The following is an 11,808-nucleotide window of genomic DNA, read 5'->3' on the forward strand; positions in this document are numbered from 1 at the left end:
GCTGAGATCATTATACATGTATAGTGCTAACTGCAGTGCCTGCCATGGCCGGGCAGTCAAATGTTTGCTGTTATTGTAGCTGTCAATAACTGGACGACCTCCAAGTATAGCAAGAACTCACCCTCCTTGCGGTGCTGCCTGCCTGGAATATTTTCTTTGTCTTCCACTAGCAGATTTCTACTTTTTCTTCAAAGATTAACTCCTTTAGGAAGTCTCTGACTCCTGATCTACCATGGAGGTTTGTTCCCTGCTCTGGGATCCTACTGTCCCTGCACATCCCCGCTGCAGCTCTGAGGGTCCTGGGGCTGAGATCCATCTGCCCCCACTTGGGCAGGGCAGAGGCCTGATTCGTCTCTGGCCCCCAGCACACGGGAGGGATGCCTTAGAACACCCAGGCTGAATAAATCAACAAGACATTCAGAGAGCAAGGCCATCTGTATTTGTGGGTGTTCCTCCTACCACACTGCGTGGCTCCTGGGGCAGAGCCCACGTCTGACTCATCCCTGGGTTTCCAACATCACCCACCTGCAGCTGAATACCGGGGTACCTATAGATTGCCCTCCACGTTGTCAAAAGTGAGATCAAGGAAGCCCAGAGAAGTCAAGTGCCTTCTTCCACCAGGCAGAGCCAAGTCCTGGGAGCCCAGAGTCCAGAGAAGGCTAGGGCTGGGGGGACAAGCAGAGGATGTGAAGAGGTATGTGACAGGGCCCAGCACAGAGCTGGCACATGGTTGGGGCTCAGGAAAGGTTACCTGATGTTGCTGGGCACCAGGGTGATGCAAAGAGCCTTGGAGAACCCCGCTTTGCAACGCAGTGGGGTGACCGGGACACATCATATCGTGTCTCAGAGCTTCAGCGTCCCCTCAGGCAGAGAAAGGTGACGCCTGGTGGGGCCATTCTGAGGAGTGAGTGGGTAAGAGGCCAGGGTGGGCGCCAGAGTGGCTTGCCAGGGCGTGGCCCCCTTTCTCCCCAGAGGTGCCCACACTTGATTCTGCAACCAAACTCTTTTATTGTTGCTCTTCAGCTGTGTCACACAAAGGCCGTGTCCAATTGCAACAGCCCGCTCGCTTCAGTGGCCCCCAGTGCCGCCTGGCACAGCTGCAGCGTGTCCACAAGTGCCAGTGGCTGGGATGTCTCGATGATGGCAATGGTCTCCCCGAGCTCGGTGCACATGATAGTCTGCTGAGGCTCGGGGGGCGGGGGCGGGGCAGGAGGGGGTGATCTGGGAGGCTGCAGTGTCATCGTCCGAGCTTGGGCGTGGACCCGCTGATGCAGTCGCAGGCCCGCCATGGCACGGAACCAGCGGCCGCAGGTCCCGCAGTAGTAGGGGCTCTTGTTGTAGAGACCGGTGATGGGGAGGCGGGGCGCACGGGCAAAGGCGACTGGCCGCAGGTGCAGCCTCCGGTGCTGCTGCAGGTTAGAGCTCTGCGTGAAGCGCTTGCCACAGTCCAGGCACTGGTAGGGACGCACACCCGTGTGGGTCAGCTGGTGGCGGCTGAGGTTGGCCAGAGAAGCAAAAGTCTTGCCACAGGAATGGCACTGGAAGGGCCTCTCGCCCGTGTGCGTCCGCAGGTGGTTGCGCACGTGGACCAGCTTCTTGAAGCCCTTGCCGCAGACACCACAGCGGTGTCGCCGCTCAGGGGGCCCATGGACCGCGCGCCGGTGCCGGGAGAGCCGGGAGGCGGAGGCAAAGGACTTGGTGCACTGCGGGCAGGGCAGCTGGGCAGGTGGGGCAGGGGGCAGCGCGGGGGGCGTGGGCTCGGCAGGAGCCGGGGAGGCGGCCGCCGCCGCTGCCGCCGCCATGGGAGGTGCCCCGCTCTTGCCAGCGTGAGTGCGCCGGTGGTAGAGGAACTTGGTCATGTTGCTGAATGTTTTGCCGCAGCGGCAGCGGTGCAGTGGGTTGGCGGTGTGGGCCCGCCGGTGGGCCACCAACGTGAGTTCTGTGCTGAAGCCACGGCCGCAGTCCACGCAGAGGTAGCGGGCTTCGCCGCGGTGCAGCCGCAGGTGCTGCTCCAGTGAGGCTGCTTTCTTGAAGACCTTGGAGCAGGTCGTACATTCGTGTGTGCCACCAACATGGGCCCGCCCGTGAGCCAGAAGCCGGTTTGCCGAGCTGAAGCTGCGCTGGCACTGGCTGCAGTGGAAGGGGTGAGCCGCTGACGCTGGGCCACGGGACGCCCGCCGGTGGCGCCGGCGTGCCCCTGCTGAGGTGCAGCGTTGAGGACAATCCCCACAGCCCTGGGCCTCGCTGGCTGTGGACTTGTCAGCTCCCTTAGCATCATCACCAACCTCTGCTGCTGCCTCTTCCTCGTCCTCTGTCTCTTCATCGTCATCTTCTTCATCCTCACCCTCCTCCTCCTCCTCTAGCCCGTTGCGCTCTTCTTTCTCTAGGGAGTCAAAGTGAGTGCCCTGGTGCTCCAAGAACTCCTCAGGGGTGGTACACAGGGCAGAGCACTCAGGACACTCATAGGGCTCCATCTTGACTTCGGGTGGAGCAGGGGGTGGAGGTGGGGAGGGGAGGGGAGGCAGAGGAGGCGGCACCGGAGGTTTAGCTGCTGCAGCAGCAGAAAGGTGCCGGGCCTTCCGATGAGCCACCCACAGCTCAGGCGAGGGAAACAGCTCCTGGCAGTCTCCACACTGGTACTGGATCTGGCTTGCAGACTCCCGCAGGTGGGCATCCTGGTGGGCCAGGAGCTCGCTGGGGGAGAGGATGAGCTGGCTGCACTCACCGCACTGGAAAGGCCCATCCTCAGTGCCTGGCACCAGCTCCGGCTCCAGGCCAGTGTCCTGGGTGGTCAGCGCCTCCTCCTCTGTGACAGTGGGCACATGCTGCTCCTGGTGTGAGAGGACTTCTTCCAGTGTGTTGTAGAGGCTGCCACATTCAGAGCACATGAACTGGAAGAAGAGGGATGAGGCAAGGGCCTCCCCAGGTGTCATCTCAGTCACCTCCGTTAACATCTCCATTTTCTCCCCTAACATCGGTGTTGACATCTCCACTGCCCCTGGTGACATCTGTGTTGGCATCTCAGCCACTTCAGCTGCCTCAGCCACCACCTCTGCCATTGTGCAAAAGGCAGTACCTGGAGAAAGAAGGGAGTGCCTAGTGAGACCAGGAACTCAAGGGGAGGGGGGATGTCTCAGGAGTTCCCTTGCCCATCCCATCACTCACCAGCCTCTAACAATCAGCAAGTCTGGATCCAATATTTATATCTCAGTCTTCAGTGAGCCTGTGACCCTGTAGCTGAACTGCACCCCATGGCAGCCAGGTATCTGCAGAAGAGAGACAGCCCTTCTCAGTCTGGCCTCTGATGCCACCCTCCTTACCCAGAGGGCTGGTCACACCCTTTGCAAGAACAGAATGTGTCTTTTGGGGTCTCTTGGCCTTGGCCTGTGCAGTTTCCTCTCTGTGCAGCATCTTTCCTCTATCTACTTGTACACAGAGAGATGTAGCAAGGTGTTTAAGAGCATAGGCTCTGGATAAGACTGCCCTTGGGTTGAATCTGAGCTCCACCACTTACTTCATCTCTCAGAGACTGCATTCTCATCTGTGAAATGGACTAAAAGTAGTACTGACCACAAAAAAGTCCCTGGTACTTTGTAAAGCTTAGATAGAACCATTACTTGTAATTCTCCAGAAATGTTGTTTTTGAACCTAAGTCTTTGATGCTGCTATTCCTTCTGCCAACGAAGTTCTCTCTTCTTTTCTAGCAAACTCTACATCCACAGGGTGGTGGCCACTCCCTCCTCCTTGGGGTTCTTACAGTATACTGTGCCACCTCCATCATAGCAAATATCATGAACTTGGGATAGAGTCTGTGCTCCTCTCACCAGACTGAGCCTGCCGGCAGGGCAGGTCTGATTTATTGTAGGGGCTGCTGTCACCAACAAAGCCACTGACCAAGGACAGGGATTTTAACATTTGAACTTCCCTCTACGTGCCCCATCTCTCCCTCTACAGGTGTGGGCTCAACCTAACGCAGGCCCCTTCACACAACAGGGGCTCAGAGTCCCTACAGCAAATGACTGCCGCCCATGCAGGCCCAAGCAGTAATGTTCCAAATATAATCCCCACCACCTCCATCTCTTCTTCAACTCATCTGTTAGTGCCAGAGGGCAGGCGGAGTTCAGCTTCCAGCTCTGCACACAAAAGTTGCTCATGTGTAGCTAGCTCCCAGAGGTCTCACCATAATAAACACTGAGTAGATTCGGTGAATGAATTATGCTCCCTCCAGGAAGTGTGGCCCCGAGAGTTTAACTGTCCTTGTGCACATTCCACTTTTCCCACCAGACCAGCCCTCCTATTAGACTGTGAATTCCCACAATAACAAGGCCCAGCACAGGGCCCTGCTATCAGCTGTCCTTAAGTAAATGACTCACTGAAAGCCCAAGAGCTAAACTTTCCAACTCCCTCACTAATTTTTGAGTTGCTCAGGCCCTGGCACACAAAAGCCATTCAATAACGGACCTTCCTGGAAACAGTCAACCAGGGGCCTGACAGTTCAGCTTTGCATCGTTTACAGCACCACTCCCAACAGAGAACTCTCCTCCAGCGAGGCCCAGTGCCTGGTGCAAGGCTTACACAAAACAGGCACCCAGTAAATGTCTAGAAGATGGCCCGAAGGACCTGATATTTGGACTTTCCTAGTCTGCATTCCCCATTTCCCAATCCTGGATTGTGAATTATTGGGGGAACGGATGGGTTTTTGTTATACAGTAGACCAATAAAAGTCCTTCCAGGAAAGAACCCACCAGGGCCCTGGAAGTTCAACTTTCCTGAGACACATCCCTTTTCTCTGACCAGACTTATCAACTACGCAACCTGAGAGTTCCCTGCAAACGGTGGGGGCCGGGCGAGCTCGAGCGTAGGGTCCTGCACACCTCAGGCGCTCTATCAACGGTCCAGGGCACAGAGGAAGCAGCACTCTCTTTCCACGCCGCGTCGCTCCCGCCCTAGCGCAGGCCCCAAAGCTCCTCGACCCCCGGAGTCCCCCTCGTTCTCCCTCCGCCCTCTCCGTAAGCCCAGCTCTCTCTTCCCCGGCCCGCCCCGCGGCGCCCTCACCCGTCTCTCTCGCCTCCTGCAGCCCCGCCGCTCTTGACACAGACCCTCAGCTCCAGGCGTGTGGGACCCCCTCACTATCCACGCCTCCCATTGGACGCTGCCCTTACCCGCGGCGGCCAATCAGAGCCGAAAGCGGAGGGCACGCGCTCCTGCGCCTGCGTATGGACGATTAGGCGGGGCTCGGCGAGTTTCTCCACGCACACAACGGTGCCCTGTGGGCGGGGCTCCGGGCTCGGAGAAGCGCCTGCGCAGTTCTCCCGGGCCGCTCCTCCGCCAAGTCTGAAAGTTAAGTGGAGATAAGTGAACATCACTGGAAAGCAAGGATCATGGAGTGGACTGGGTGGCGGGAGACCTTGACAGAACTGTCATTTCACAGCTAAAGACACAGAGCATCTCTGAGAGCACAGCTTTGGAGTCAAGCATACTTGGGGTACTTCCCCTCTCTGGGCCTCACTTTTACTCCTATGTAAAATGGGCTTGAATCACATCCACCTCAAAGGTGTTGAGGGGATTGGATGAAATCAAACAGGTAAAAGCAATCAGCACAGGGCCTGATACACCGTGGATGCTCACTTTAACTTATCTAACATGGACATAGATAGTCCTTCCCTGTTTGTAAAATTGCTTTCCCTTCCCTCACCCTCTTTGGTTGATTTAATGATGTTCACTTATTGGGCGCCTACTGTGTGTCCGGCCCAGGATTGGGTTTCAATAGGTGACAACTGCTATCAGGGAGAGGGGAAGGGACTCTTCGGAGGTCACTGCCTCAGCCCAAGCAGAGCTAGTGCTGAGCCAGTGCCAGGCACGACCCAGGCCTTCCGCCTCCCAAGGGGTGATAATTCCGGGGGTGGGAACAGGTCCGGGGAGAGGCCTTGTCTCAAGGCACGAGCGGGCTCTGACCTTGAGTCACGTAAGAGGGGGGCAGGGTGGCGGTGCTCAGACATGCAGCCTTGATGCCAAATCTCCTGATAGAGACCTGCTCTTGCCAGAGTGAAACTGGCAGGTGCAGCTTAAAGAGGGGCTATTGGGAGTCCCCGTGACCTTGGAGGGCAGAGATTGGAAGGGGTTATGGGGGGGGGGCGTTAAGAGTTCCTTGAGGGGGGAGTCTGAGTGTAATGGGGGAGTCCTGATGGACGCTATCAGGAGGTGCACAGTGGAGATGGAGGGGCCTATTGTAATCAGGAAGGAGGTATTGATTCCTAAGATGAGATGAGGGAGTCTTGGTCTTGATTGGGGAAGGAACTTATAGATGGGGGATTTCTGTTGGATGAGGAGGGATTGCAGTCGAGATCATGAGATGGCACAGATGGGATGTAGGTCTCCAAAAGAAGTAAGGGGCAGTCTAACGGAGGGGAGTCCAAGTCCGGATCATAAGGGACCTGGGTGCTACTCGGAGCCAGTACGGTCGTGATTGTGGTCCTTTGCCATGGGTAGCTGGGAGCAGTGGTAATGTGGGCGTCTAGGTCGTGATAAGGAGGGGGCTGTAGTCCGTGACATAAGTAGTTTCAACAGGTCGTGAGGGCACGAAGGACCCTGAAGCTTATGTCACCGGCAGAAGCTATCCGGCAAAATGGTACCAGATCCAGCCCAGACGCGGAACCGCTCTCGCTCTGCGCAGGCGCAGTACAGGGCGGCCGGACGTTACGGTTGGGGGCGGGCCCGGAGGGAGGGGCTTGGAAGCCTCTCTCTGCGCTTGCGCTTAAGGGGCGTGGCGGTCGCACCTGCGCGAGTTGGGGGAAGGGGGAGGAGCGAGGTGACGCAGGCGTAATAATAGAGAAGGTGCCAGAAAGATACAAAACAAGTGGCCGCGGCCGTCGCCCAGGAGTCGTGAGGCGCTGGAATTCGGTGAGGATGTGGAGAGGCCTACAAGCTACTGGTGGCGGGTAGACCGGACCACCTGGGTGCTGGGGAGAGGGCGGTACCACCCTTACAGGGCGAGGGGGTCGGATTCGTACAGCGCCACCTGTGTGGAGCGAAGGGCTGCTTTGGTCGGTCCCATTGTAGGGGGCAGAGGGTCACTTTCGGACTGTACCACTTAGGTGGAGCTGTGGGGCTGATCGGACAGTACCTCTGGACGCAGCCAAGGAACATGTCTGGACATTAGTACCCATAGTCAAAGGGCAATTGGCGGGGTGGCCCGCGTTGGGCCCCCAGGCTTGTTCGAACCGAGTCACTTAGTCGGGTGGGAGGCTTGTTCGGAACATACCACCTGGGTAGGGGCATTCGGGCTGGGCCTGCCCGACTGGTCGGAGGACAAGAGGGGTCTGGCGTCTGGACCTGTTACTAGGGGACCTCGGGCGATACCATTCTCTTGCGGGAGAAGGGGGAGGCTAAAACGGCTGGGATGTGAGGGTGGCCCTGCCCGGCGGCACTCGGAAGGGGAGACGCACTGGCGGGGGTGAGGTCCGGGCCTCCGCGTCGCTGACCACTGCCCCCTCCCCGCTGTGTGTGTTCTAGGCCCTGGTTCTGAGCTTATTCCGCCCCTCTCCCCCGGGTATGGCGCTGTCCGGGTCGACCCCGGCCCCGAGCTGGGAGGAGGATGAGTGCCTGGACTACTACGGGATGCTTTCGCTTCACCGTATGTTCGAGGTGGTGGGCGGGCAACTGACTGAGTGCGAGTTGGAGCTGCTAACCTTCCTGCTGGACGAGGTCCCCGGCGCCGCCGGCGGCCTGGCCCGCGCCCGCAGCGGCCTGGAGCTGCTGCTGGAGCTGGAGCGCCGCGGGCAGTGCGACGAGAGCAACTTGAGGCTGCTGGGGCAACTCCTGCGCGTGCTGTCCCGTCACGACTTGCTGCCACACCTGGCGCGCAAGAGGCGCTGGCCAGGTATCGTGGAATGGGAGGGTGACAGACTGCCGGTGGGGAGAGGGCCTTGCTTTTGCTGGGCCTCCACGGTGTCTGATATGGAGAGTGCCATCTCAGTACGTGTCCCATCGCACTCTTTCCTCCTCCCAGAGTATCAATGAGAAACACAAGAGGGAGGAGGCATGGCATTGGGAGGGGTGAGCCTTTGGGATTTGGCTACATCAATAGTGATGTTTGTAGCGTCTGTTTACAGAGGGCTTACTTCTTGCCGGGCACAGCAGTAAGCCCTTCTTCATATGTACTATCATCCTATATCCTCCTGGTAATCCTAAGAGGAAGTCCTGTCATCGTCCCCACTGTACAGGGAAAGCAGTAGGTTGGAGAATTTAGGCAGATTGCCCACATATAACAGCTGAATCCTGTGTGCCCGGGGAATAGGGAACAGGAGATACAGCTTGACGGGACTGACAAAGTGTTCCATGAGGAACAAACATTTGGGAGGAGTATCAAGACTATAAGACAGGTGAACGATTTACTTTTTTTTATTCTGTATATGAAGATGACTTTATTTGAACGATTTACTTTTAGATGTGGTTATGGAAGGACTGAAACAGAGTAATGGAGCAGAGAGAGAAAGTAGGGAGTGGAATGCTTCAGAGTGAAAGGAGGTTAAGATTCCATAACCAGGGCTTCCCTGGTGGTGCAGTGGTTGGGAGTGCGCCTGCCGATGCGGGGGACACGGGTTTGTGCCCCGGTCCGGGAGGGTCCTGCATGCCGCGGGGCAGCTGGGCCTGCGCGTCCAGAGCCTGTGCTCCGTGGCGGGAGGGGCCGTGGCGGTGACAGGCCTGCGTACAGCAAAAAAAAAAAAAAAAAAAAGATTCCATAACTAGTCAAGACCTTTCTGAGAAGGTGGCATTTGAACTGAGGCTGCACTGCCACCCTGGTGCATAGATCTCAGAGTAGGAAATTCCAGGCAGAGGGAAAGACAAGCTTTTAAGTCCTGAGGTAGGACTGAGTTTGGCATTATCAGAGGCCAGTGTGGCAGGAGCAGAAGTCAAAGTAAGGGCACAGAGGTAGGTGAGAAGCCATGCCACATAGGAGCTTGCAGATAACACAGCTAGAAAGTGGGAGCTAGGATTTAAACCTTGCTGGTTTGTCTCCAGAGTTGGTGCCCTTAATCCTTGTAAGGGAAGTGCTCCTATAGGACAGCAGTCCTGAGAAGGTGAAGAGCCCCTTGTGTGCATAGGCTTTGAGCTTTTGAGCCCTTGGCGGGATTACTAGAGGTGCTGTGGCTAGTTTAGGGAGGGGTTTTGTGAGCTTTCCTGCCCAGGGTAAGCCCATGGGATTTGGGTAACCAGGAGAAAGGCATCCCTTGTGCAGAACTGACAGCATTTTTGGAAAAATATGTCTGGAGGTCAGGCTCTGGAAGAGAAGATCTGGGGACCCTGCAGAGGCCTGCTTACTCTTCGGGGCCTCAGGGAGAGCCGGGGGCAGTTGACGGATGGGGGCAGCCAGCATTGCAGGAATCCTGACCATAACTCAGCTTACAGGATAACTGACAGTTGGAGCTGCTGTAGACATGGATTGGGTGGCCCCAGAAGGTGATGAGTCTTTTACCCCGGGAGGCACCGAACAATTACTGGGCTGCAGGTGTTTGAGAGGGAGTGGGTATCTGGGCTTTGAGTTCTGGGGAACTCAGGCACCCTGTGGGGCAGGTTTTCTTCTGGGGTGGGGGTGAGGGGGTGGGAATTGGAGGCTGGGCCTGGGAGAAGTCGCAGGCTTTGAATACTTCTTTCCATTCTTCTCTCCCCACAGTGTCTCCAGAACGCTCCAGCTATGGCACGTCCAGCTCTTCTTCAAAGAGGACGGAGGGCGGCTGCCGTCGCAGTCAGCAGTCAAGGAGTTCTTCAAATGTTGAGCAGGGTCAGTGGGAGACAGGTGAGCCCAGCCCTGTGGGCACGCCAGCAGTCTCTCTCTCTCCCTTCTGAACCCTGATGAACCTACCCCATCCTGACCCATCAAGGAAGGAGCCCGTGGGGGTGATTCTGTCTCATTTTTGCTTTGTGTTTGTGTATGTGTGTGTGTTTGTTGTTGCAAAAGCGCGTGTCTAGAAACAACTTATGGAATTGTTTCTTATGGTTTTATATGTCATTTAAATGGCACCACATCATGGGTGTCATTCTTCACATGGCTGTCTTTGTTGGACATGTTTCTGAGATTTATTCATGTTGGGTTTCTAATTGGTTTTGTTTAATTGCCATGGCAATTAATTTATCCACTCTCCTCCCCTCCCCCAAGTTTTTAATCATTCAAACGTATTTCAAATATACCGAGAAGTGTTAAGATGAGTGCAGTGAATGTGTTTGTAACTTCCACGTAGACTCAGTAATTTTAACATTTTGCCAGGTTTGCTTTATGTGCATGTATGTGTAATTCTGTTTTTTCTTTTTTTTTAATATGTATTCGTTTGTTTTTGGCTGCATCGGATCTTAGTTTCGGCACTTGGGATTTTTCGTTGCAGTGTGCAGGCTTCTCTCTAGTTGAGGCACTTGCGGGCTCAATTGCCCCGTGGCATGTGAGATTTTAGTTCCCCGACCAGGGATCGGACCTGCGTCCCCTGCATTGGAAGGTGGATTCTCAACCACTGGACCACCAAGGAAGTCCCTAATTCTGTTTTCTTTTTGTTGAACTCTTTGAAAGTAAATTATAGGCATCAGGACACTTTACCCCGAAATTGGCAGGCATCTCCTGAGAATCAGAAGATTGTCTGAAACCACTTCAAGACTACTGTCATACCTAAGAAAGGACATAAATACTTATTCTCTGTTATCCTAATGGTCCATTTTCAGATCTTCTCAATATTGTCTGCACTTTCAGGATCCACTCATAGTTGTGTTGCTGTACATTCAGTTATTAGTCTCCTTAATCTCTTACTATGGAAACCCCCCCCCACTACCCCGTACCTTTTTCTTTTTTCCCCCCATGACATTGACCAGGCCACTTGTTTTGTACAATGTCCTGATTGTTTCCGGATATGCCTGATAATTTCCTGATGGTATCATTTAACTTATCCGTCTGTCCCCTGTAGTTTGGGAATCGGGTTTGGAGAGTTGGTTAGATTCAGGTTACGTGTTTTTGGCTGGAATGCTCCTTGGTTGATGCCGTGGTCTTCACCTTAGAGCGCATCAGGAGGCCTGGTTTTCCTGTTGTGAGTGAGCAAGTCCGATCACCTGGTTAAGGTGGTGTCTGCTGTATTTGTCCTTCGTACAGAGATATTTTTTCCCCTTGTGGTTAGTAAATAATCTGTGAGATGACACTTTGGCACGTCGTGTTCACCAGCAGCACCCCCAGTGGGTTTAGCAGCCATTGGTGATCTCTGCCTGAACCAGTTGCTGTACTGGTGTTCATGAAATGGTGGTTTTCTAATTCTTTGTTATGTCTATTAGCTGGCATTTTCTCAAGAGGAGTTTTACTTTCTTCTTCCCCTCCATCCCTCCCTCTCTCTTTTTACTTAGTGAGGGGTGTCACCATAGACTCATATATTCTTATTTATTTACTGTTATAATCAATTAGTTATTCTTCCTGATGTTCAAATTGGCTACATCCTGTGTCCTTTTGATGTGTCTCCATCATTCTTTGGGTGCTTCCTGCTTTGTAGGACTGCAAGATGGACTGCACGGTGTCCAGGGTTCACTTGTGTTTTCCCTTCCCCAGCCCTGGAATCCGCTGTTTCCAGAAGCCTGGTTCCTCTTAGAGGCAGCGGTATTTGGAGACCAAGATCCGGGTGCTGAGGGTGCGCATTGTTCTTAGGCGCTTACAGTGAGCAGAACTAGAAATTGCTTTTCATAAAAGTTCATATTAGGGGCTTCCCTGGTGGCGCAGTGGTTGAGGGTCCGCCTGCCGATGCAGGGGACACGGGTTCGTGCCCCGGTCCGGGAAGATCCCACATG

General features: G+C 55.0%; 2 protein-coding genes across 4 annotated transcripts in view; one reads left to right on the plus strand and one right to left on the minus strand.

Moving 5' to 3' along the window:
• Positions 1-416: 416 nt before the first annotated feature.
• Positions 417-5,138, minus strand: ZNF526 (zinc finger protein 526). 3 transcript variants are annotated; one of them, XM_029205023.1, is made up of 4 exons: positions 5,056-5,138; positions 3,166-3,266; positions 2,943-3,076; positions 431-2,831 (listed from the first exon to the last, which is right to left on the minus strand). In XM_029205023.1, exons 3-4 carry the CDS (start codon positions 3,057-3,059, stop codon positions 1,029-1,031), a joined length of 1,920 nt encoding a protein of 639 aa, XP_029060856.1. In that variant the 5' UTR covers positions 3,060-3,076; positions 3,166-3,266; positions 5,056-5,138; the 3' UTR covers positions 431-1,028. The 3 variants fall into 3 exon arrangements, with proteins under 3 accessions (XP_029060839.1, XP_029060848.1, XP_029060856.1); XM_029205006.1 differs by having other exon boundaries at positions 417-3,076; XM_029205015.1 differs by lacking the exon at positions 5,056-5,138 and having other exon boundaries at positions 417-3,076; positions 3,166-4,571.
• Positions 5,139-6,782: 1,644 nt separating this feature from the next.
• Positions 6,783-11,808, plus strand: part of DEDD2 (death effector domain containing 2) — a 15,987-nt gene continuing 10,961 nt past the window's right edge. The window contains exons 1-3 of the mRNA XM_029206621.1: positions 6,783-6,900; positions 7,513-7,879; positions 9,674-9,796. Coding sequence (XP_029062454.1) covers positions 7,552-7,879; positions 9,674-9,796 — 451 coding nt within the window. The 5' untranslated portion in view covers positions 6,783-6,900; positions 7,513-7,551. The remainder of the gene's footprint in view (positions 6,901-7,512; positions 7,880-9,673; positions 9,797-11,808) is intronic.

Source organism: Monodon monoceros, unplaced genomic scaffold (assembly GCF_005190385.1).
Source record: "Monodon monoceros isolate NGI ecotype Baffin Bay Population unplaced genomic scaffold, NGI_Narwhal_1 Super_Scaffold_10, whole genome shotgun sequence".
Taxonomy (NCBI): domain Eukaryota; kingdom Metazoa; phylum Chordata; class Mammalia; order Artiodactyla; family Monodontidae; genus Monodon; species Monodon monoceros.

Excerpts from the sequence above, each read along its gene's own strand:
- ZNF526 (XM_029205006.1), bottom strand. The coding sequence starts at position 3,059 with ATGGCAGAGGTGGTGGCTGAGGCAGCTGAAGTGGCTGAGATGCCAACA.